Source organism: Corvus moneduloides, chromosome 16, assembly GCF_009650955.1.
Source record: "Corvus moneduloides isolate bCorMon1 chromosome 16, bCorMon1.pri, whole genome shotgun sequence".
Lineage (NCBI taxonomy): Eukaryota > Metazoa > Chordata > Aves > Passeriformes > Corvidae > Corvus > Corvus moneduloides.
In genome coordinates, this window is record NC_045491.1 from 1,665,610 (window position 1) to 1,692,432 (window position 26,823).

Below are 26,823 nucleotides of genomic sequence, written 5' to 3' on the forward strand. Positions count from 1 at the left end.
GATTTGCAACCTGATAGCTCCAGCCCTGTCCTTTGCAGCCATTGCCACCTAAAGTAGAGGCTGCTTGACCAGCTCTTGTTAACATACAGAATTTCCAAGCACAAGGATGCTTAGAAGAGCTTCTGGCACTCAGAAAAAAAAATTGAAAAATTGTAAGGAAATGTTTGTCAAAAGGTTTGACCATGAGTTGAGGGATTTTTTCATGTGAATTGGAATAGGCCAAGATAAAGATGAAATAGCTATAATTCCAGAAATTACTAAATACAGCTGATGGAACATTTACACCCTCCTACTTTCCAACCCCAAGTTCACTGCGCTGGGCTCTCTCTTTACATTGGGATTTGGAAGCTGGGAATTGCTGCATGGAGGAGCAGGCACAAATACAGGCAAGCGGGAGAAAGGCAAGTTCAGCACAAGCCCAGAAGCAGCAGTGAGCGGGCAGGAGATGCTCATGTCAGTGTCATTAAAGACTAAATTTAAAGCCACCTGAAAGTCAAATCTATTATTCAGCAAGATGAATGCAGCCAATTTTTTTCTTACAAAAAGGTACTTTGGTCACTCCAAGTGAGCCTGGCATCCTTTGGCTGCAGCTATTGCAAACTGGTGTAAGGACCAACATCCATGCTACTCCAGAATGTGAAAGGGAGCCAGTGCCTTCAGCAGCAGAGCCAGTCCCTGCTGCTGAGCCAGCCCCGCACAGACCAGGGCCCCAGGCAGCTCAGGGCAGGGGGTGAAGGGCAGACTGAGCCCAGCACTCATCTCTAAGGATTTGCTCCTGTTCAGGCTGTTCACATTCAGCATCTCCTTGTTGCAGACACCTGCACTGCAAAGTTGAAAAAAACCAGCTAGTTTTCCTTCCACACACTTAAAAATGATGTGGTCACCTCCCTGCAAGGACTAGGTAGGATTCAGTGAGCATCCAGGAGTCCTGCTTGAGAAACTCACATGACAAATAAAACTAGCCAGAGTCCTATTCATAGGCATGAAAAAATAAGTAATTTGTCCCTTTTTAATTGAAAAATGTAAAAAGGACTTCAGCTTTAAATAAGACATTTTGTACAAAGCTTGAGCACAAAAAAGTGAACACCAAAGTGTCGTTATGTAAACACCACAAATGTTACTCATTTGTTCAGTAACGCACAGAACAGTGTGCGAGTTCCCCGTCCAGTGGGTGAGATTTCTGTAGCTGTTCCCCTCCCCTCAGACCTTACTGGAATACAGGAAACCCAGAAGCTTTGGAACACTTACAAGCTACAGTAGTCAGGATACATTGTGACTAAAGGATTTTTTTTGTTGGTTTTTTTTTTTTTCTTTAAGGGATTGGTCATTTAAATATACAGAAGTACAATAATCTCACAGGTAAATGAATGGCAGCTTGGATTAGAAAAAGCACCAAAATATTTAATATACATCTGGCACAAATTTCACAAGAAGTCAGTAATGGACAAACCAATGCTTTGCTTATAAGAAAAGGAAAACCTCAGACTGTACTTAATGCTCTTCTTCCAAAAGGGACACAACAAAAACATTGCACTCAGGATTGCTATCAAGTAAAGACAACCTCTTATCACACCCTACTTGCATTGTGCCTTAGATTGCACATTCCATAAGATGCTGTTTCCATTCTGTTCCAGACACCAATGGTGAGAAAATTTGATGTAAGAAAAGTAACTGTAAAACTACAAACCAATTCAGTAGATTGGGATTCAGTAGATGCATTGTCCTGAAATTCTCCCAATTCTCCTCTAGATCAGGTTTCAAATTTGGCTGCATCCCCTTGAAAAAAAATCCTACACGAAACAGAATTTACTCCAGCTGTTTTCAAGCATTACATTTACACAGCACTTCTGATACTGCTGTCCCAAAGAGGACCCACGGGGCTGCTCTGTGACACGCAACACATTCATCATTTCCCAGAGTGAGAAAACTGGCTCATACAGGGTTATCTCCTGGGTAAGTCTGAAAAGGCAAAACACCCCCGGCACCCAGCCCGGCAGATCTGACCCTGCCCACCCTCGCTGGTTACTGAGGAGCCGAGAGGCCCAGCAGGGAGCGGTGCTCACAGGAGGCGCAGTGACAGCCACACAAAGCCTGCTCCCGTTGCTTCCTTAGTTACACCAAGTTCCTTCTCTGGGAGCAAACACCACCAAAGTGCACTCCTTCCATACGGGAGGACTCGAGCCTCAACTGGGGCCTCACGATCCACAAGAGAGAAACGAGGCTGCACCAACCAGCGCTCCCAGGCCGACCCTTCTCCACAGCCCATCAGGGCCCTGCGGTTGCTTCATTCCCTCAAGACCAGCCAGTGGAAACCCCAACAAAACGAACAGGACAGAACCCTGCCAATCCCATCCATGGCTCCCGGAACTTGAGTTACTCAACAACTAACAGCACAAGGCCCCAAAACCCTCCTGCCAGCCCATCTCTTTTTTAAAGACTACTTCAAACTTACAGATAAGAAAGCAAGTGTATTTTTAAATAACTTTGTTTAGCATGACTTAAAAAGTCACAACTTCAAAATATGGAGCACTAATCTGTGAAGTCCTCTAACATGTAACACACATGGGAGTAGCAGCCAGCCTTCAGCTCCACCGATACTCTGTGCAGGTTTGCCACCTCTGGTCACACAATCTCCACTGTCATGGGCCCAGAGAAGAGCAAGAGTCAGCAGCTGTAACTGCATAAAATGGCAACATTCAAGTAAACACGCTGCTTCAACAGTAGGCAACCTTTAGTCCAGATATAATTTACAGGGGGGGAAAAAAGAAACACTTTACAGCACAAACACTGGAGATGGATTTTTTTCCTGTGTGTGAAATGACATGTTATCCAAAAAGGGCTTATCTGAAGAGTGCAATTATGCAAAGATAGAAACTTATTAAAAATTAAACAAAAAACAGTATTACCTACAGAACCTGTTGGATTTTCAAAGACTGAGGATTGCAATAGTAGCAAGGAACCGCTGCAATGTCAGTGATTTAAGGCAAGCTGTTAGGACAAGAACGTACATGCTCCTTTTACCTTTTATCTCACATGTCCCCCGTTCTCTTGAAATACGTGCCCGTCCTGATAGTGCAAGAGGTCACACCCCAAAACCAGCCCTCACACTGGAAGAACCTTGCAGCAGCAGTTGCTACAGCATCGCACTGTGGGGGATTTGCCGTGACAGCAACTGTGTTGCAGCTTGCTTTGGGGGAGGAAAGGAAGGACACAGATGTGTTGCATGGAAAAGAACACCCCCAATGCATTCATGAACACAGCTGAGCACCGAAGCCACTCCGGCATCTCCAGTTCCCTTGAGAATGCTCCAGCTTTGCTCAAGCACAAGGGTTTTATCCTGAGCATGATTCTGACCTCAGAGAGAAAAAGGATGAGTGCAGCCTTTGCACTTTCGCAGCTCCCATCTTTGCTGGGTGTTACAAGTCCAGTCCAACATGGAACAAAACACAGTATTTTTGATTAAAAGAAAAATACACTCATGGCACTGCATCAGGTGGGTTCCTAAAGCTTTTCAAGGGCGAATGAAAAGGCTGATGGCTCCCTCTTGGGGAGCAGCTGCTCCATCTTCAATTCATTGTCAGTCCAGGCACCCTGACCAGGGAAGAGGAGGTGTGGTGACAGAAGCCCCTGAGCCACAGGCCACGTAGCTCTGCTCGCTCGCTCTATTGCACTCCAAAAGTAGCACCCGGGAGGACCAACTCTTGCTTGCAGCTTGACCCGGCCCCCTTCCAAAGGGTCCTTTGCATACAGGTTAAATGCAGGATACCAAAACTATGGCAAATAGATAATACTTAACTTGGGTCAATTAAAAAAAATAGATTACTCATCCAGGCATAAAATCCTGGGACAAAAGGATGGTAGCCTTAAACTATTCAAGTCTAAGAACAAGAGGTAGAGATACCTACGTACTTCATGGTGAAGGAGTTACAGCCTTCTTTCTGTCTTAAAATCTCATGAATTTCACTTCAGTTCACACTATAAAACCAAAGGGTCAATCTTCAATAATGCAGAGAGAAAATGTTAACACTGGTGGGTTCGTTTGCACACAACAAAATTTAAGCAGACATTTTGCTTTAATACTTATTTGAAAAAATATGTTTTTCTCTATATTGAAGCACTACCCTGAAGAATTTTGAGTTTCAGGTTAAGCATCTTCCTTTTTTATATGAAAGGCTAAATTCACATGCACACACTTTGAGCAGAGTGGGCTCAAGGGAAGAACTGGGTGCCCAATTTACTGATCACACTGCAGAACACAAGGCTGCAAGACCCAGAAACTCACAATGACTATTATTTACCAAAGAATGAGAATGATGTAACCTCAGCCAACAAACTATGTCACAACTGAGGTGGCTATTAACTACATGGTTTCTTTAACTTTGCTGGGCTTTTTTTGGATACAAGGCTTAGAACTGTAAGTATAATAGTTATGTTGACAGTGTCACAAAAAGTCTAAGGTCACTGGTCAGTGCATAGGTCTGGGAACCACGGGTGACAGGCTAGTCCTGGATCCGTAGGTTCTTCAGGCTCTGATGGACACACAGAGAGTGAAATAAAAGTCACCCAGTAAAGCTGCTGCTGCCCCCAGCACTGTGACCACCCCCGGTCCACGGGAGGAGGGGCTGCATCCCTCTGCCACCAACCCGAGCCACTCCCTCCTCAGCAGAGCAGCCTGAGCTCATTTCACGCTCTCAACTGTGCTTGGCTGAGAACTGTCCTGGTTCAGAGCTGATCCAGGAGATCAGCCGGGCCAGCCCAGGGAAGTGGCTCTCACAGTCCCAACTGCCAGAGCTGCAGCTGCTTCTGTGCCACCTGCCACACTTTCAGTCATTTTCCTGTGGTCCTTTCACTAGGATTGCACAGTACTAAAAAGCTGTAATTCTCCATGTAGAATAGCACCAGCAGCAAGTAAACTCACAATTTGGTGGTCAATTCCAACTCATTTCCTCGGTCATGTTTTATGGCCAGCTACGGGTGGGATCTTTCAAATCCTTACTTGAATCGAGAGATAGTCTTTGACCTCAGAAATGCACCCACACGAGTAAAAATTAGCGCAATTAAGCCTCCAGTTTATATGGAAGCCAAATGTTAAAGGTGTTGCAAACTGTAATATGGTGTAGGTGGTGTTTTATTACTAGGGACTAAAGTTTACAGGAGTTGTATTTCTTTGCATATAAGAGAAGGCAATAAAATGCCACAGATTGTGGATGTCAGACCAGTTTTCCAGTATATTACTCTATCTATATAGTTATCTATAGTTATTTATCCCAAGTTGCAGCAGATTTACTACATGCATAAAGTTTCCTAATGCATAATCTAATTTTTTAAAAAATGAAACAGTTGCAATGGTTTCAAGGATTTCATGAGAATCACTGCTCACTTACAGTCCGGTGCCCTACACAATGAAGAATTAAATTATATAAAAACGATGAGTGAATGTATTTGGCCTGTTCCACAGATATTCACAGTTTAACCATTAAACAAGCACATTTTCAGAGGCTCCAATATTATTAAAGACTTCTCAGAAACACACACAAACCCCACTCCCTCACCCCAGCATTACAGAGTCCGGGCGAGTCTCGTTTGGGATCACAAAATCACCAGGCAATCCAAGAGAAGGTCTGACGGCCTCGCCCACTGCCAGCACTGCCAGAGAGCTGCACCTTCAGCTCCTGCTTCAGGAGTTTAAAACTGACACAGGTCTGGTGTGCATTCTGTAATTAAAGGACTGAAATCAGGCTAAAAATAAGTGATACTCTGCTAGGTAGATCATTTGGTTATTTTTGCAAGTACCCGGCCCAGTGGGTGGAGTTGCTCCTGCCCGGCTGGAAGCAGCAGAACAGGAGCAGGGCTGTCCCCCACACTGAACACGTGGGACTCGGCCATTGGCAATGGTATGTCCTTTTCCCAACAGGAAACCAGCTTTGCCCTTCGTGTGTGTTCACCTCTGCCTCTAAAAGGAAGCTGTATTACATCTGATACATTAAAATGGCTGAGCCTGATGTGCTACACATTGATTTCCTCACTGCTGTCCACATTCTAACTGCAGGACAAACACCTTCCTTAAAGAGCTCTGTCCCTCATCCTTTGGAGCTGCTGCATGCTAGGGTGTAAATCACAAGCTGCCATGATCTGGTGTGCAAGCATGCACTGCCTACCCATTTGAATAGTTACTCTTCACATTCTGGACATTTTAAATTTCCTTTAGGGGGAAAAAACCAAGGGATGAACAAAAGCATTTAACACCTGAATGAATGAAGAGTCTCAAACTTACAAATACAGTCTTCATTTACTATCAAATCATTTTCCTTTTGGAACTTTTCCTAACAAAGCAGCCTCTGTTGGGAAATTTATTTTAGTCTTTTAAAAATAACAGCACCAGCAAAAGTCTCACCATAAATTCAACGATTCCAGCACGAGTGCTTTGGCCTGCTTTGCTCACCAAATCAGAATAAGGTTTTGCTGCCAAACACTTTTGTGCCACAGAAGGTTAGAGAAGCAAGGACAAAGCTTTGGGTGTATTTACCCAAAAACAGCAACTTCAGGGTTCTCCTCCTGCAAAGCAACAGATTCAGCTGCATCTAAAACAACCACATTTGTTTTCCACAGCTTGTCTCCCAGCAAAAGTAGCATGGACTAAACTCTCCTTTTATTAGATGAAAGAGATGCTATCTGTGGCTTGTGGGTTTGTTTTTAAACAGTTTGCACTACCCACATTTTGTCAGTGATTTATGACCTCCGAGCCAAGCTACTACAGGGCTGCACACCAGCAAAGCCAGTCCCAGAACTCGGGCAGATCCTACTCCTGTTTCTGCTAACCCCCCTGGGGCACAGCAGATATGCAAAGCTGACATCCTAGACCTGGTGACAAGCTCACCACTTAACACCTGTTTCCCTTTAGCTTTAAAACCCTTATATCACAAAAGCCATTAGATGCTATGGATGACTGTCCAGAATTTTTTTGTTTTGGTTTTGTTTTCTTCAGCTGAAGTTGTTTTATGATCCTGAAATGCAGCTCTGAAAATAAACAGTGTGTAACGGAAGTGTATCAAATTCATTAAGCCAGCACTTGGCTATAGAGAAAGCCTTGGCAATCAATCCTTTTACCAAAAGGTGTAAAAAAGTTGACATACTAAAATTAAAAAAGGTAGCATCAATAACCAAAAAAGTTTCAACCAGTGTTAATAAAACTCCCTTTAAGTCACAACAATTTCAACAGGCAAATAGTCCCAATACAGGCATTGTAAAATAATAAATTGACTCCTATCCAAGTATTATCAAATCAGTCTAAAAATGACTCATCTACACTGTTGTCATTAAGAACACATTAAGAATTCACTTTTTCATCAGATGCCAATATTGTTGCTCCAGAAAGTGTGGAGTATTAACTGCAATTTAGCAATTAAACATATGCTTTAAAAAATTGGTTTGTCAATATTAATGCAAAAGATAGTTCCTTACATAGAAGTACTGTGCTTGCCAGACAAGTAAGGTAATACTTTAGGTATAAATCAAACAAGTTAAAGCAGAATTATACCACAGTTTTCCTTGAAGACTTAGGATTTGTGTGTTGCTTCTGTCAATGTTTAGCAAACTTAAGAAGCAGAACCTTTGGTTCTTTTAGTCAAGTAAAAATATTCTCATGTAACCACAAAAATACAACTTCCAGAGAAAATGGAAGTCCATCAACAAGTCCACTTTCAATAAAACTGAGGTAGTACTGCTCTTTTATTACATGAATGTGTAAAGAGATTTAGATACAAATCATCATCTACCACTCAGTTGACTGACAGGTACAGTAATTTTATAAAACAATCCCAACATTTAGTTTGAAAGTCCAAAAAAAGGAATGATCTGGACTCCTTCACTAGGAGTTAGCTCAAAATGGGAATTAGCCATATTACAAAAAGCTGTTGCTTATGTTGGTTTTTAGAGCCTTATTACCCAGGATTAATGCATTTATAGTTAACACTGCTGTTCATCTTGGTATAAAACCTTAAAATTATTACAGCCTAAAATTTCAACAATGTAAACAGCACTACACACAGTACAGACCTGCCCTGACAGATGTAGTATGAAAAACTTAATCTGGCACTGTATAATTTAGCAATGTTAATTTAACCTAACTAAAAAGATCTACATTGTGCAAGAAGTATCAGACTTATTTATACTAATCTGAAGTCTTAGGAAAAAAAAAAAACAAACAAACCAAAAATGCTTAACTTGTAGCCAGGGTCAAATATTTCAGGGCAAGAATAAAAGGAATAACCAAAATTAAGAAAGTGCCTAAAACATGATACAGCATTTTAGAGCCCTTTCAAAGACAAGGCAGAAAAAGGTGTAAAGTAGAAAAATCTGGAGCCTCGGTAATTTCCAGAAACATCCAGAGTTTACATTTCATGAAGGGCAACAAGTCGCTTTTGTCACTGCTGCTCGGCCGCCGCTAAGTCTGTTTGTCTGCACACAGGCCCTCTGTGTCCGAGGACAGAATACATTTGGTTTCCTCTTCCTTTTTCCTTCGCTCCATTTCCCACTCCACAAAGGTATCGAAGAGACTCGGCCAGGCCTCATCCTCGCTGTAGTTGCTAAGGTCCGGTCCAATCACCTGAGTAAAATTTAGAAACATGTTCCACGTGTCCCGGGAGATTCCCTTGATTCCTGAGGGGTTCTTGATTAGGAAGTGTAACCACTGGTCCAAAATAGGGGGCTTGTTTTGGGTGAAGACTAATTTCCAAAGGGCAATGGCTATTTCCCGATGTAGCGACCTCTGTCCTTCTTCAGAGTCCAGGCCAAACTGGAAGGTGAAACGATAGAGATCCTTGAATTTATCTTCCTGCTTGGCTTCATTTAGGAGGCTGGGGAACCTTGCACAAATGCCATCAATGCTGTCTGCATTTATTGCTTTGCAGCCGTCAAAAAACTCCTTCCTGTTAAGCAAGAGAAGAGAAGTCAGAGTGAGCCCTTCCCACTGACCTCGCGTGCCGAACACGTCCCGTCTCCGTTCAGCTGCATCAAAGCAAAGAGGACCACCTGGACAAGACAAGGTGTACCCTCAGACCCAGTGGCACAAAGGTTTTGGCAAGGGGAGCTACTGGAAAGAGAGATGGTCCCAAGGCCTCAAGTCCTTAAGGCCTGGGGAACCACACACAGCCCCCAGGTCTGCTGGGGCACTGTTAGCCTCTCAAAGATTCTGCTCTCTGGCTTTTCTGGACATTTCCACATCCTGGAACGCCTTTCACATTAACAAGTGAATCTAATTTACCACAGAAGAAATTCCATATGTTTGAAATGTTACCCCAACTTGATTCAATACTGCCCATGGCTAAATGCCCATGCTCTGGGTGAGCTATTTGCAAGAGACAGTGCAGTTCACTTCTGCTTTTCCTTGGTTTGTGGTTGCTCTTCCAGCCTGCAAAACCAAAAGGGAGCCACTGGTGTGGGTCAGCAAGGCACTTGCTGAGAGCATGGAAGGGAGCACGGCATCACAGGGGCTACAGCACAATGTATCAACACTGCTCGAAGCACCAGTCCTGTACCAAGTGGGTACACCTTTAGCTCCAGTTTCTCTGATGCTCCTGTGCAAGTGTTACAGCCAGCCAGGAGAGCCAGCAGGCTGACACACGAGGGAAGACAAGAGATGGAGCAGCACTCAGGAGAACAGACCACGCTGTTTTCCTTGATGGAAGAAGTCCATCAGCACCTGTACCATGGAGCATGCCCTTCAACAAATCTAACCTCTCACCACTAGATTTGTCCTCCCCAAGGAAATTAAAACCCGTTTATAATACTCATGGTAGCTGTGCAGAATCACAGACACTACTTACAATTCCTTTACCATCTTAGCAAATACCTGCATCGCCAGCCTCCAGTAAATCCACATTTGCATTCCAGAGTAACTCATCCTTTTGACACACACCCACAGCCACAAAGACTCTGAAGATGCTGTTCAGTGCACAGCAGAGGCTTGGGTCAAAGCTCTGAACACCAAAGTAATTTTTAAAGTTATAAGCTCAGTAAAAATAGGCAGCATTACTCAAACCAATCTAGGTAGACCAAAAAACAAAAAAATTCCTTCTCTCCCTGCAAGTCTTGTAGGCAGTCTTTACTTGCTCTTACCTGGACATTGCTAATCAAGCTGGGGGAGGCTGCTGCAGTTTGGGTTTGCTTGTGGGCTTTGTGGGGTAAGTTTTAGCCCGTCCATTGTTTCCTGTAGCATCACACATGCTGTCAGCCTGCTGACTGAGGCCCTTGTCCAGCAGGGCAGACAGCACTTTGAACAGCAATCATTTGTCAGCCAGTATGAAACAGCTACCAGTGTCAAAACCCTCACATTTCCTTCCCTCTCTATGCTTTAACAGGATTACTCTTGGAAAAAGACATTAAGTGTAACACTGGCTGCACAGGAACAATTCTGTCATTCTTTCACAGACTGTTAACAGAGTTAGTAGCAATTACTAAAGAATCTCACATCACTTTAAAGGAAAAATTAATTTCAGTGTCCAATCTCATCACCATGATAATGCTGGATACAGTAAATTGCTTTTGGTAAATCAGGAATAAATTAATGTCTACAGAATCTCACTACACTGTTCATCACAAGCAGCATAATGGCCAAAACCACATCATCTGAAATCCAGTGTGAGGGGAAGGGGAAAAGAAGACAATACAAAGCTTACCTTCTGCAGTGGTAGGAATTAATTTGATCAAAATACAAATGTTAGAAGAAATAAGTAAGTGAAGCTAATGAGGCTGTCTCTCCAATGTACTGCTGACAGGATACACTTAACATATGAAAATAATTACAAGTTCTACAAGAACTAACCTTGTAAATTTGCACATGGTAGCAGCCTGGAATTTCCAAGCCAAAACTAGTACTTTAAATTCAGTGGGATCAACACAGAGGTCATTGCAAAATCGTTCCATTCCTTCTTCCAGTATGGCATCTTCCCGCTCGTCCTTATACCTCCTGAATAACTCCCCAATCCTTTGAAGAGAAGATTCCTCTGCACTGCAAACAGAGTCTTTCTTTGTATCTCCAGAAAACGTCGGAGGCTGACTGGACTCAACGGCAGCATCTGTTTTCTTTGTCCCATTCACAAGAATGTCTCCTGAAGCCTTCCCGCAAGCTGAGCCATGGTCGTCTTTGTGGACTGCACTTCTCTTGCTGTGGGACTTGCTGCCAGATTCTCTTTCCCCATTTTTGCTGCCAAGGGTAGAAGAAGGATTCTTGCACTTGGTGACACACTGGCCCATGATGTTGCAAGCCCAGCTCCTAGCGCGGTCCCCCTGCCCTTGGACACCCTCGCAGCTGCTCTTCAACACATCTCACCATGCCATTAGCAGCGCTCAGCTAACCTGAAAAACAGTTTCAGAGTCAAACTGCTGTGTTTCTACAAAGAATATCTGAAGTATTAAATGTGGGATAACATTTGCCATTAAGCGACCGACTTCAGGATATTTAAGGTTTGCGTACTGCAAAGGAGCAGTGTACACAAGGCTGGTATATGCCATAAATTTCAGGCAATTTCAGGCTGTTTTACCTAGAAAGCAATGCAGCTCACTCAGTGGCTGCACTATACTAACGGGTCCTAATAAAGGAAATTCCTAAAATTCTTACTGCAGCATAGGTTACAAAGAGGTTGATTCATGTACAGGCTTCATCGCGACAGACTCGTCTAACCCAGAAATATTTTAAAGGAAATGTTTTTTAAAAGTATACCCACACTTTATATATAGAATATAAAACACTGAAACAAAGCAGGGAAGGAAGGACGGGGACAGTGATGGGACAACCTGGCAGAGACCTAAGCACTGGATCTAGACTGTACCTTCAGCAAACCAGCAAAAGGGGCTTCTCAAGGAGGTGGGGAGGAGGGAGCTGGCTGTTGGCTGTTTTTTGGGAGGAGGAGAGAGAGTGGAAGTTGTGTGTTTGTTTTTAAACAGAGTTTGGAATCTAGATTTTTGTACTTAAAATATACACAGAATGTGTTTGCAGAAAGGAGGCAACACTTCTTATGCAAGAGGGTGTTCAGGAACAGTTCATTGTTTCAAGTGGGCTCCTCCCTTCAGGTAAGGAGACAGACAGGGGAGGGGGTCTCCTTAATGAAACTTCTTCAGACAGACACACATGCAGATAAGAAGTAGTAATTCCAGTTCAGAGGGTTTTTTTTAAAATAAAAATTAAAACGCCGAAATGATTTCATCATACTCTCTTTTTATAGATCACAAAGCCCTGCATATTTGGAAAAGATATTTTAACCACAGAAAAGGGTTCTCCAATTTTCCCTGTTAAAACCAAGCTAACACTCTGACACTGTCCTATCAGCGAGCAGCCACACCATGGACAGTCCATTTCTCAGAAATGTCAGCTCCAAGAAAGCAATTGCTTATCATATTCCTCCTTTACCCACTTATTTGCATTTCACCTCTGCTGTCAGTTAGGCAAAAGCTTCAAACATACAGATTGCCTTGACTTTGTGTACAGCTTCCAGTTTAGAATTAGAACAAGAAAGAAGAGAGACAAAAATTTAAAAATCAAGAAATACAATAGCTGTCATGTCAGTTTTACTGTATTCTTTCTTGGGCAAAGCTTTACTGAGACTGAACCCCTCTTCTAAGCTGTAAACCAACAGCAGCAGCAAGTACAGATGAATTCTCAGATATTAGGATTACAAAAACAAATCTTCTCTCAGCCATTATACCTGTTTTGACAAAACAGCACCTGTGCAGCTTCATAAGCAAAAAATTTTGCCAGTGGAACTACAACAGCCAAGATGCTGGATTTCACTACCTGGCTTCCCTTTCCCTCCCCAGTCCCTTTTCTTAAGCACATAACCCATACACAAAACTAACAAATACCTTTTTTTAAGAAGCCAAAGGAACAAACATATTATATATTCTTTCATCACAATGCTTTAAAGATGAACTTTGCAGCATCATTTTTACAGGCAAGCAAAGTTTGATTTAATGTGTTCAATAAATATTTTAATTAAAACAATTTTTAAAAATTAAAATCACTAAAAATAGTTATTTTAAAGGATTCATAAAAATATGCATGTCAATATAAACAATCCATAAGACAATTTCACTGGTCGTTAGTTCTTCACAGCTCTGTCAGTTGCAAAGCACAGCCTGGCACTGATTTCTGTGCTGCCAGGTGCCTGAGTAACATCGTCCTCTCCAGTCTACACCAGTCATTATTTCATTACACCAAAACAAACAGGATATTAGTAGGCAGTGTAAAAACTGCTTAGTGATTAACTCCCACATACCAGCTTTTCCCCCCCTCCCCATCTTTAAATTCATCAGAACTCAAATGCTCAATCTACACTAATTCTTGTTCTTCCATCAGTTTCTCAGAGGCAGCTAGCACCACACTGGACAGATTTTTCTTTAGAGAAAAGCATGCAGGTAAAAGAACAGAATAAAAAATCCTGAGTACAGACTAGTATTAGAGCTTAAAGCAGAGTCTAGGTAGTATAGAAAACTTTCTGCTCAAAGATGTAACAGCAGTTATTAGCTATTGTGATTTGGAACAGCTTTTCCCTGTGGGAAGGTTAAGGAACAGCTGCCTATTAGTGAACAGTACTTTCCTCTAAAGTAGTCAAATCACACACATCATAATTGACAGATTAATCGAATTCACTCGAGGAATCCCAATTTAAAGGGCTTTTTTTAAAAAAAGGCAGTTTGCAAGACTGTGTCCATAATTTTCCTAATACAAGTGACTCATGCTGTCATGCTTCCTAAGCAACAGCTTGTATTAACGATGATAACAATCTCATGTTCAGGTTTACAAAGTGACATCACCAATGTGATGAAACTGATGGGTTTTAAAGACATTAGCTGTCACAAAAAGAGCATTACAATACATAGAAGGAAGAAGTGTCCCACGAGCAGTTTTCAAAAACAAGCAAGCCCAATAGCATTAGCCCCTAGAGCGCAAGCTAACCACCTCCCTCACATCGTACCCCTCTAACAAACACATTTCCTGTACTCCTACTTGCCTTACAAAGAGCTGAATGCTGCTCCTGAACAGCCACTGCCTGGGCACTGCTAGCGCTGCTCTTCCCTGCAGCAACTGAGTTCTTCCTTCCTCCTCCCCCTGCTGAGGAGGTTTTCAGAGCACAATCCTACTCCTTATGAACAAACACTAGAAGATACTGATGTACAGTTGCTGAAATTCCTCACTTTTCTTCTACATGAAACTTGATGCCATGTGCCAGATACTTAGAAGCATTCTACCCCAAAAATAGCAAAACCAGCTCGGGAAAAAAAAATCCAGACTGCATCCGCTGGCAGCTTGTGCATGTATCTGGTTTTGTAAGAGAAAAGTCTTCTGGCACTCCATCAGTTACCCTTTTGTAAATTGCCTTCGCTGAGCTGGATCCACTTCACTAACTAGTCACCTCCGCTTCCTACATGACTCAGGTTTCAAGGCATGAAAGGAACAAGAGCCTCGGAAGGAGATAGAAACAAGTGGGAGAAGCCGGCCCTTTTGTTAAGGAAGGCTGGAGAGAGGATCTAATTGCAGCATCAGGAGCTGCAGTGAAGGCAGCGTTCAGGGAGTGGGAGAGAGCACCCTCAGGAAGGTGAACAGGGCCGTGCGCTCGGCTCCAGAGCACAGCGAGTGTCCCGGCTGCAGCAGCGCCGGGAGCTGCAGAGAGATCACTCCCAGCTGGGTCAGGAACTGCCAGTATAAAGTTCTCGTGTACCCCAAGGTTACACCGGACTGGTGGCAAAGCACCAATTCCCAGAAGGATCAGTGCCCAAAAGCAAAATTACTAACAGGCTTGTGCAGCATAAAAGCAAGACATAAAAGGCAGCAGTGACCGCTACTTTTGCCATTCTACTAAAAAGGATCAAAATTCAGGGCTAAGGTTGGAATGCGCTCAGCACTTCAGGATGCAGTGCTCCCAAAGAAGTCTATTACTCAGAAAAGTATTGAGCAATGATCTCCAGTACATATGAATCACCAAGATGCCCATGAGGCCGTCTTCCACATCACAGGATCTGCAAAGCAGAGATCCACAATGACGTTCTCTGCACCTTTCTAGAAAGGAGTCAGCAGCTGGGAACACAGGAAGATGAGTGCTGGTGAATACAGCCAGCTAAAGGAAAGTCACCCTCTAAGAACAAAGGATGTGCAGAGCCATATGGCCCCACACATTAAATGAAAACCTAGAGAAGATTACAAAGGCCTTAGCTAATGCTTGGTGGGGCTTTTTGATTTGGTGAGGGTTTTGTGTGGGGTTTCTTTCTAAGTGCTGTAAGGAATTTGCAGCATTTTTCCTCCATTTTCAAGTGACCAGATCACACATAACCCAAATTTGAAGGGAGCAAAACAAAGTGACTCAGTAATAACTCTCAATCATACAGGCACACCGTGGAACAATTGAAAACAGCAGCAATGAAGTGGGGGGGAGCTGGCAGGAGGAGAGAAGATGCAAAGGAGATATTTAAGTAACCCTGTATTTTTCTTTAATGACTGATGTTATTGTAGCAATAGAAATTATTGGATATGTCCAGAGAATAACAAGCAAAACAAGCATTATGCTGTTTAATAAAGTGTTGCATCAGAAGGTATTTATAATGAGTTTCAAAACACAGAAAGTATCAAGAGAATAGAGGGAAAAACTTTCCATACGTTCAAGAAGACCTCGAAGACAAATTTAGGAAATCTCATAACAAAAGGGGAGACAGCTCAGCCAACCACTAAATCCCTTTCCAAGTAGCATTGCACTAGCTAAGGCAAAGACAACATTGCTAGAGCTTAACTAAGCCTCAACCCAGCCTCAGCTTTTCACAAACACTTGAGCATAGTCTGCAAGAATTTTACAGAATTCCGCTGTGCATTATCTACCTTTTAATGGACAGGGATACATGACTTTTTGACTTGAAAAACAGCTGAGAGTAGGGAACAGCATCATGGATGCTCTGTCTGTTTCCAACTCTGAACAGATACACAGAGCTTCCCACTGGGGAGGCAGGAGAGGATCACTGCCACTGCTGAAGCAGAAGCAATTGCTGCTCTAACAATTGTGCTGGACAAGTGATCTTGTAAGCAAACATCTAATACTTACTTAGTTTCAGCTACACAGGGAATCATTCCACTAGCTGCACAGCTTCCTTTAGGCTCCCTGGGTTCCACATAGAATGCTGGAAGACAAAAGACCACACAAATCTTTACATTTAGGAGAGGCTATGAAAACCATGAAATGCACCAAATCACTGAGAACCAACTGTGTATTTAATAAAACCATTCAGAGCCAAACTCCATTTGTTCAAAGAGTCATTTTATAAAATACTACTTCACTTTTTTGACTTATAAAGTAGCATTAACACCATTAACTCTGCATTGTCATATAAACCATAGAACAGGTACTGAAAACAACAGACAAATTCAAATGTTTGTTAGGAGTAAATAGACGCTTCCGGATACTTTTATGGCTTTCAGGATGGCAGAGTTAATTCCTCGTTTCATGCACTCAAAGCAAAGCAGAGGACATGCTATCACTGTCACTGCATGTTAGCTGAGCGCTGTTTAATCTGTGAATGCCAGACAGCTGCTACCTAGCAAAGCATAATTTGGGTCTGGAGAGTAATTCTCTTTTTTCATTCTCTAGCACATTCTTTTCCATGTTTGTTTTCCCATGTTCAGTCGAGCTGGCTCAACTTCACTTCTCTTAAATTCACAGCTCTGCTGTATAACTAGGAACCTCTGAAGAAATGACAGACAGAGGTATGTCTGGTTTGTGTAGCAAGAGCTGCAACTGCAGCCCCTAGTCAACACCTCTGCATCTGATCTAGAAGAAAAACACAACAAACAAGAAATCTCTGGCAAAGCTCCCCTGCTCTACCATACTAACATAAACACTAAAACATCTGTACAGCTCTTAGTACACCTAGGGAGCAGACAGGTGATCAAAAGCTGCCTTGCTGCATACTTACCTTTACAGGAGATTGACTTCTTAGGAAACAAGCAGGAACATTAGCTTGTTCAGAGCTTTCTGCAGCAGAAGGAGGGGGCTCAATGTAGAAGGACAACCATAAAACAAGGTCTTGTCATACATGCCAATCTCCACATGAGTTTTCCCCGAACCTGAATCCTATACGTGGATTAGGAAAATCTGACTGACACATAAAACCTGCTTTAGACCAAAGCTGTTGATAAGAGCTTTAAAAGCCCCAAACATTTCAAAATGCCTGGAAACTCTGGGGTGGTACTTTCACTCATATACACACACAGAGCAAAAACATATCTCCACTGAACCATTTTTAGGCACTTACTGTTGAGATGGAGACCAAAAAGTCTACTCCACACTGGGTTTATATACTCTGCTCTCAAACTTCATCTTCCACCAACAACCAACCACCCTTTTTCCCTCCTCCAGGGCTTCACAGCTCTTTTAGCAGACACTCCTGTGGGTGCACAGCCACCAGCCAACTTAAATGTGCAGGGAAGCAGAGGAGTGTCTGCCTCTCTCCCGGTGGAAGTACTAGCTTGAATTTCTTCCTATTTGACCGTAGCATCCCATGAATTTCAAGAATTTAAAAAAATGTAACATCTGGCACATCTATGTTAATTTCTTCTGGCCTTCTGCATCTACATAATTCCTTTTATAAATCACCAGGGAGGAAAGAAGAAAAGGGAGGGACACAGGGTGCTGTGCAGCCTCATTCCCCAGGAACCTAAACTGAGAAGCAACATCTTACAGTTCACATTTTGAAAAATCATTGTCATGGCAACTTTTTGCAATAAACTACTTTTCAAACATATTTGTATTTCTTTGGAAAAGATCTATGATCCACCAAATCTACATTTCCAGTTGACTTACTGCACGTACTGGAAGCAAATACTTATTTCAAGTTCAAAAGAAGCTGAATCTGATGGAGATCAGCCCTACCCAGCAAAAGCCAAACTTTTTCAGGTTGTTTGAAGTAATTTTCATGTTGGCTGACCTATACACACACACACACACTGACTGGAGCCAGAAATTTTAACATCTGTTAGAACCACCAGTTACAATTCTTCCTTCCCCTTTCTTTATGTTTCTGGCCTTCCAAGTTGTCCATTTAACCTTTTAAAATTTTTTAATGTAGTAACATGTGTAAACTTTGAAAACACAATTATAGGATATGGAATAAAAAGTTAGTATGAGTTAGCAGTTAAAAGATCGAGCTCTTCAAGGCTGTATTTAAAGGCTGTCATAGCACAGCAATGCACTGTGGCTGACTGACTACATCCTAAACCATGTACAGTGACTGCAGCGGGGGTGGAGAGAAGCATCAGCACGTTGGTGGCACAGGTTTCGGTTCAGTCCTTGGGCCACAGTCGCACGGTGTAGCCGTATGCTGTGGTCGCCAACATCCCTCCCCCTGCGCTGCTGTGGAGCAACAACACCACAGCACAGGAACTCAGACAACAGCCTGCACTGCTCGTTAGCAATCCCTCAGCAACCCACAGGGAAATGTAAGTAAGTAAACAGTGTGGACCCTCGGGATTATGGAGGCCTTTGTTTCGCTCACCTGCCTCTTTTCGCACCTGTGTCTAAGCCCCTTTGCTCTGACACTGGCTGTGAGGATCAGTGCAGACCCTCCACACCCTCAGCAGCTTGCCCAGAGGTAAGAGCAGGCAGCTTTCTCACCAAAGGTAACTTTCTTTTCTCCCATGTGGGGAATCAGTGAAGAATCAGTGGTATTTTTTCCCTCTTCAACAGGCAGAAATTGAAAGGATCAGTGCTACATGTGGAAGCTTTCACTGTGCATTTCAGTTCTACACTACAATACCAAAGCACTTTGTGCACAAGTGTTACAGCATAAAACAAACTTCAGTCAAAGCCAGCATGTTATGGGAACTGCTTATTTCAAGCCTTAACCTGCAATGAAACTTTCTCAGCAGAAGCATTCTGAGTGCAGCACAATGGCATATAATGGACTCTCAGGAGCCCAGAACACACCTCACCACATCCTCAACCAAGCACTGTGCTAGTACCAGTCTGTCACACTGATCTGCTCCGCACCACTGCTGCACAAATACATTTATGCAAAGTTACTCAAGAGGAAGTCTAAAAGCAGGAAAGTCCTGCTGCAATTAGTTGAAATGAATTATTAGTTTGTGAGGCTTCCTGCAGTTGAAGAACCTTTCAATGAATTACAGACAGGTTATGGTTTTGGGAGCAAATACACAAGAACTTTATCAATCTGCTCCAAACCAGGATAACAAACTATTTCTGATTAGCCTCAGTTTGAGCTTTGGAAACAAAACAGCTTAAGAAATGTGATCAAACTAGGTAAAATTTGATCCTAAGAACATGCCTGCATAGAGTAGAAGCTAGTTAAGTAGACACCTGAAAAGGCACCATGCTGAGTTCTGGCTGCCACTTGGCAGAAGGCTACATGGCAGTCTATGGGAATACCAAGCCAGGCAACAGGTATGTTGGAAGCCTGAATACCTTCTCAAATGAAAAGTGGACTTCTCTGAGAAAGGCCATACTGGAAAGGATTTACTACTTTGGCAGGGAAGAGAAGGCCAGGTACAAAAATACCCCAAAAAAATCAGAAACAACTTCACCACATTTACAGTCCATAATGCCAAGCCAGGTCTCAGGGCCAAGAATCAGAGCTATCACCAAATCTCTTCCTACAGCAACCCCGCCAGTCACCAGGATGCAGGCAAAAGTCTCTTAGCAAACAACTGAGCCTTAACCTGGTGTGCTGTCACTCCAAGTCCAGAGCTTGCTCATCAAGAGAGGTTTTTCCACTCAAGACCGGGCAGAAGAAACCCACTTTCTGCACTCTTGAAGAGCACCTGACTCTGTGTGCACTCACACAACACCGCATTTCATGTTCAAAGTCCAACAAGTAGTCTTAAGAAAAAGTGGAACAGATGTTTCAGATCTGTAGCTCACTGTGTGCAGCTAATTGTGTAAGGCCAGCTTAAGGAAAAACGAATAATAGTGTGAAAAATGATAGGCAGAGAAAGAGTAAAGCACCTTACAACTTTTTCTTATGGAAGACACATTCCTTAAGCAGCTTTTTCAGCAGACACACGCATCATCCTTGAATCCCTCCCTTCTCTTTACATTCTCTAGCCACACAATACCTTACTGATTACTTCTCATTGTTTTTCCATTTGGCCCCATTAAAAAGTTTTCAATTGTTTCCTATTATGTGCTTCATCTTACTTTATTAGGTGGGTGGAATGATTTGTTAGGATTACTGTCTTTTCAAAGAACAAACCCAAGTCCGGTTAGCTAAACAGAATATAATTTTAGAAGGGTGCCTTCAGGTGCTTTTGTAATGTAAATAAATTAATGAACTAATTAATTCAGCAGCAGTACTTGTTTTGAGAAGTCTATTTAAGCTATGAGCAAGACAATGGGCAGAGGGGAAATCAAGACAGCCAAACAACGGGGCTGTTCAAGATCATGCCATCAGTTTTCAGTAAAGCTGAAACCACAACCCAAACCAGATTCCATCCAATTCCCTACGTCGTAGTCACTCATTTATTCTCATTTATTTCACTGCGCATAACTCAATCGCCTTCAAAAAACAAAGGTTCATTCCCTGAGGAATTAATCTCCATCCATTTAAAAACTACCAATATTCCCCTCCTCCCTCAAGATCCTTGTCAAAGGCCATACAAGGTCCAGCATGTACAAAAAAGCAAATTATCTTCTAACAAGAGTTTGTGTGTTTTTTCCCCTTTCATTTGCAAAGGGTGGTAAAAGAATAATCCTTCACTATTTTTCCAGGGTACACTGTAACTTTTGCACAGCATGACAGACCTTTAACACCTCGGTATGTATTATGAATAATTAAAGCAGCTCATGCCAAGGGAAGAGCTACTCTGTGCTGACACAACCAGTTCACATCTCTACAGCAAAACTGCAGGTTATGGGACCAAAAGAAACCACGACCCCTGGGTATTTGACAGAGATGCATTCCACTGAAAGCATCTGAAAGTAGTTGTGCTACAAATATTTACCTTACCCTGGCTCAATCCATTCTGCAAATTAACCTATGGAAAATTGCAAGTCTCTGTAGCCAAACCAGAATAACTTTGAAAAACCACCTCGGTCTACAATCTACTTGGCAATGGAAAGAAAAACATTTACTTTTAAACTAAGTGTGCACAGATTTTCTTTTACACTGAGTTCAGCTATCAGACTTCACCTTGAAGTGTCTGAGGTGCCTTCACCAATTACATTCAGCTGAATGTAATTCAGGTAGATTATCAAGTGACTCCTGTAATAATAAGATATGCTTTAAACTAATTGTAGTAAGTAAATAACTTCATATTTCTTACTGCTCTCAACAATGAAGAAAAGACAGCAGTCACACAAAAAAAGGAAGCCCTTCTAGCAGTTCTGGCTAACAGTGTCCCTCTCCAGCAGAAAGCAGTTGTGAGAACAGTGACCCACACAGCCCCTAACACTGAAGGGACAAGTCTAAAGACAAGAGCCAGACCACCTCATAAGATCCCTGCTGGCAGCAGATGCTCATAAGGAGTTTACAGAAGGGCCACTGGCCATCTCAGTGAGTGTAACACAGTTTACAGGCTGCCAGCCAAAAGAATCACTCATTGCATGCAGTTGTGTAGGAACTTCAGTACCAGCTGACCACATAAATACTGGATTCATATCTAAGTTATGTAAAACAAATTGTTCTAAGTGAAAGCACTGACATATGAAAGTGCTTTAAGAGCATATGCTTGGATTTTTAAACTGACTGCAGTTTCTAAAGCAGAAAATACACACAGCCACCTGCTGAAGCCCTAATTCTCTCTCCTGATTTGAGTGCCAACTTCCCTATTGCAGTGAACAGCATCACCATTTCCCACTGTACAAAGGATGCTGCAGTATTTTGATGCTAACTATATCAGCAGCTTCAAAGGAGCTCCTTTTGAGTACTTGAACTTGGTCAGCAGTTGTATCAGACTCTCAGCTCTCCTTTAGAAATCTGGTGGCATTCAACCAACACACACTTTTCTTTTCATAAGTTTTCACATATTTTTGAGTTCTCTTGACATTTTGTGCCTCACAAGAAACCAGGTAGGTATCTATCCTGTACTTCATGAGACATAATCACTAACTCCAAGCACAGGTAACTGCTGGAAGCTGGAATACATCAGATCTTTGGCACTCCAGGCCACCCATTTTTATGGTGATCCAGAATACTTGAGGCTTTCTGTACAGACTCATTGGCAATGAAAATATTGAACAGTCAGCATATGACCAAAACCAAGAGTGAGGACACTTGTGTTTGTGAGTCTATTACTGAGCTACACATGCCTCCCATAATCATAGGCACTAAGATGATTTTCTCCCTCCCTTTCCATTTTAAAACAAAAGGATAAGACTGACTGCATTACAAGTTTCAAAGTTGCAGGAGGAAAAGCATTACACACACAAAAAAAACCTCAAAGTAAGAACTAAAAACTGTCACTTTATGCTACTACATGGATGCAAAAATAAGACTGGTATATTTCAGGAGCACATAATCCTTTTGGTTGAAAAAAACCCACTTATGTTCACTAAACAGGAAAAGTGAGACAACAAACAACTACGACTGTCATACTGTCTCTGGCAGTCTGACTTTGTGGGAATAACAAACTGTGACAGGAGGTCAGGAACAGCATTCTCACATTTTGCAAAGTAAGTTTTGTCTTTCACAAGACAGATGCTGTAGACAGAACAGCATTTATAACCATTCTTTCTGAGACACCAGAATATTATACTAGCTTATTCTCTTTACTGGAATCCTGTCTCACCACCTATGCTTTTGTTGGTTCCTCTACAGTATTCCTAGTTCTGTGAAAGAGTTCTTTAATACTTACATCTAAGTAGTCCCCTAACTGGCATTCTTCTAGCAGCAAAACACTGCAATTAAATAACCTTTAACTAAAATCCAGATTTTCTGCTTCCTTTAAGATGCAGATCATTGGACCAGAGAGCTGCCCCCCAAGACACATGGACAAACTGGAGACCTAAATGGGTCAGTTCTCAGATTATCTTTTAGGCAAGAAGCTTTGATTCCCTACTTGCTCTGTTATGGTCAGCACGGAGATCAGAACGTAAAAACACCATCACACTATCACACCAAAGCCACACGTGACAAGGAGAACCTCCTCATCTCACCACAAAGACCACTGGCACTTGTGCAGGGGAAATCAGAGCTCCCCTTAGCTTTGCCAACCCCCACCTCCCTGGGGCTCTCCAATTTGCTCACCCCCAGTCCGTCGCCAAGAGCCTTCCTCAGGGAAGGGGGAAGCCAAGGTGACAGTGAGCAATGGGAGCAGTCTGCAAGTCTCGGCTTTCCTCATCACTCCCTGGGAAGGTTTCAACCCAGATCTGCAATTACCTGACTCAAGTGAGAGGCAAAAGAAAGGAGGGGAGGAGAAAAGAGAGATCACTGACTGTTTCAAAAGCCACACTCGAGACGACTTACTGTACAGAAGACACTGAGAAAATCTGCACAGACAGTTTACTTGTGTCACATGTTTACAGGGGGTAAATTGCAGTTGGCACTTTACCAGAAGGCAACATTTGCCTTGAACATTTGCCATGAAATTACCATTGTTTCAAGTCAAGTTACTATGTTATTACTGCTGGGTAACTTAAGAGTCAAGTACACAATTAATCCGTGTCACCTATGAAGATAGTCTGCAAAACATTACAGCCATTAATCTAGTATTTTTAAAAAGGAGGAAGGGGTAAGAGACAAAAGAACTTACTAGACTTCCAGTAACCAGAAGACAAAGCCTATTAGTCAGAGGCAAATAGGGGAAAGGAAGCCAGCAAGATAAGATGCAGACCCCTAGGGAGATGCAGCCAAAGAGAAGGAGCCCAGCCAGGGAATTCTGATGAAGCTGTTAGGGGGGTTCCCTCTTATCTTCCTGTGACTACCAAGTCCCTCGAGTGTTTACAGATTGTTCTTTCAGTCTTCCAAGAATTCTGGCTACCAATATTGAGCTCCTTCTGTATTTTTAAGTATGAGGATGAAAGAAAGGACTGTTTTTCTAACATCCCATGCTTCTATTTTTATAACCTCTTCTTACTCAGAGCAGAGTTTTCCTGTTACATTCACATACAGACCCATGCGCCTAATGGAACAATAACATTGTTTCTGCAATTTGCAAGTTCTTACAAACTGCCAAAACCCCATCATGATGGATTTTATAGTGCTCCAAGGCTCTAAATTAAATTTACCAATGTTTCCCTGGCACCAATAAAGAAAATCAAGTGCTTCAGTGTAAGACAGATCTGAGATTTGCTGGGGCACTCTCACTCCCTCCGACCTGCAGCCGTGCATCTCTATATCCAAACCCTCTGTGCATTTCTTTCTGCCATGAGGAAATGCAAGTGTAGAAGAGTTGTGTCTGTCCCTTCTTCTTCCATCCCCTTCTCATCTGTTTTATACCCCACTGCCCCATACACACCACACAGGACTTCTTCCTGTTCCTTAAGCCGAACTAAAGCATGCAGCAGAACCAAGCCTCTTCCCTATCCACTCCCAAATTTGTCAGAACACATCCTAGAAGTCTGTCAAATTGTCTGGCAGCCCTTCTTGTTCAATATATATGTCTTCAATTAATTTCAATGAGGGTCTTCCAAAAGAGCTGTTCTTAGTTTTCTCTCAAAGCCACTCCTTCATCTGATCATCTTTATTCAATACAATTCATGCTAAATGGAAGCAAGATGTAATTATTAATGAATTTCCGAGATCAACAAATTATAAGAACTACTGACAGAAATCAGTGAGAATTTTCTATGAACACAACAACACTCAACTTTAAAATAAAGCAAGAATCTGGGCAGAAAAGGCACCTTACACAGCCTTGAAGGTCCTGATTACAGCTCATATTGCAGGCTGTCAGTCTCATAAAGAAAGCAGCCAAGTAGTACCAAAGCTGTAAGTTCCCCTGTTATTAGTTTTGTTACTTTTTTTTTTTTAAGAATTACAGTCATTCATGCCTACATACAACTTGCTATTGGGAACATTAGGAAATAATCAGAGTTTTAGAAATCATTACAAAAGCCGGTATTTGCAGTAAGTTTGTAAAGCCAGTTGCACTTTGCAAATCTGAGCTAATTCAACACAGATCACAAGCTCCCCTTTTTCTGCTGATGCGCAGAAAACCTTTGCTTTAGACTGTGAGCTGCCTTTCATGTAAATGCGAATGTTTTCCACAGACCACCATGACACACCTGCGTGGGGAAGACTTTGAGGACAGACTACAGAACCGACAAGAACACGAGGTCAGATCTCTTTACTTTCACATGCAATCTTAACTAAGGGACTGTGTTTCCTCTTCTGAGGATTATCTTTCACCAGGGAAACGCGCAGCAGTGTTCAGATGCACACGAGTACTCAGACACTCTCTCTTCCCATTGCTGTAGCCCAAATAAAACACTAATACTGTAGCTACACATTAACTGTTTAACAAAGAGTTTTTTAAACACATCAGAATTTGTTCAGATGATGTTTTTTGGTCAACTGTTCTCTCAAAAAAAGACAGACCATGCCAATGAGGCCTGTAATTTTCAAAAGGGTAGGGCAGTTCTGTGCTTTTTGTTTGTACAGCAATATCCCCTTTTCTTTCCAGAGCACTTAACTCATTACCCCTTTAAATTACGTGTCAGACACTGCCATTCAAAAAAATATACCATCTGTGGATCAATGCTGTATTCTGACACTTAGCATCAGCCTGTTCAGTTATCAATGTAACATTTTGAAGGGCAGCATATCAGCAGTGTTAACTATTTAAAAGATAATCAATGATTCTTTCCAACAACCAGAGCACTGATAGGATAGGCATATTCTTCCAACCAATATTTGCTCGAAACACTGATTATGCAAATTATAATTCAAGTAGTTATGAGTAGCTTATTAGTACCACCACAGCCCCAGAGAGTGATTAACGCAGATTGCAGCTTGCACAGGAAGGGTAAACACGTTCAAGGGAGGGAGGAAGAGCTGAAGCAGGAAAAAAAAGCGGCTGTGCGAAGGGGGTATGCTCAGATAGAGAGAACTACCTTGAAAATAAATCGCTTTACAGTTTATTTCTCTGTCTTTTTCCTGAAAACACTACGAACATTCACGGTCTAACGGGACACGTGAGAAGGCTGGGCACGAAGCGCACCCGAACAAAGCAGCCGCTCTCCCCGGCCCTGGGGGGCTGCGGGGCCGCCGGTAGCGACCATCGTAAGGGACGTGTTAGGACCCTGCAGACACCGGAACGGAGGAAACCAGGAGAGCCAAACCCCGGGGCGAGGCAGCACCGCCGCTCGGGGCACGGGGACGAGTGTGGGGTGGGCTCGGCCCGGAGGCACCGAGAGCCCCGGGACCGCGGGGCCGGACCCCACCGGCACCATCCGGAGCAGCGCCCGGCCGGGACCGCCCCGCCTGCGGCACCGGGGCAGCGCCTGTGCGGCCGCTCCCGGCGGGCTGTCCCGGCGCTGCACGGCTGCGGCTCGGGGGGCCCTGACGTGAGGGGGCGGCGGCGACAGCGCGGGGCCCCTCGAGCCCAACCGGCCCTGGCGGGGCTGAGGGGCAGCGCGGCGGCCACGGACGAAGCCCGCCGCCGTCGCCCGGGCCGTGCCGAGCCGCGCCGAGCCCCGCGCTGCCCCCGCCGCTCCCGCCGCCGCTCCCCCGCAGCCCGGGCGGACGGGAAGAGCTCCGGTCCAATTCACTCACCTCCGCGGCGCCGAGCGGCTCTGCCTCCGCCGCATCACTTCCGGGCGAGCGCTCAGCTGGCGGACGCACCGTGACGTACCGTGACGTAACGTGACGTGCCGTGACGTACCGTGACGTACCGTG

At 43.2% G+C, this 26,823-nt stretch overlaps 1 protein-coding gene across 3 annotated transcripts; it reads right to left on the reverse strand.

Moving 5' to 3' along the window:
• Window positions 1-995: 995 nt before the first annotated feature.
• Window positions 996-26,802, reverse strand: DCUN1D3 (defective in cullin neddylation 1 domain containing 3). 3 transcript variants are annotated; one of them, XM_032125869.1, is made up of 4 exons: window positions 26,701-26,802; window positions 16,083-16,158; window positions 10,823-11,355; window positions 996-8,927 (listed from the first exon to the last, which is right to left on the reverse strand). In XM_032125869.1, the coding sequence occupies exons 3-4, from the start codon at window positions 11,251-11,253 to the stop codon at window positions 8,444-8,446; spliced, it is 915 nt and encodes a 304-aa protein (XP_031981760.1). In that variant the 5' UTR covers window positions 11,254-11,355; window positions 16,083-16,158; window positions 26,701-26,802; the 3' UTR covers window positions 996-8,443. The 3 variants fall into 3 exon arrangements, with proteins under 3 accessions (XP_031981760.1, XP_031981761.1, XP_031981762.1); XM_032125870.1 differs by lacking the exon at window positions 26,701-26,802 and adding an exon at window positions 16,951-17,036; XM_032125871.1 differs by lacking the exon at window positions 16,083-16,158 and having other exon boundaries at window positions 26,701-26,795.
• Window positions 26,803-26,823: the final 21 nt, after the last annotated feature.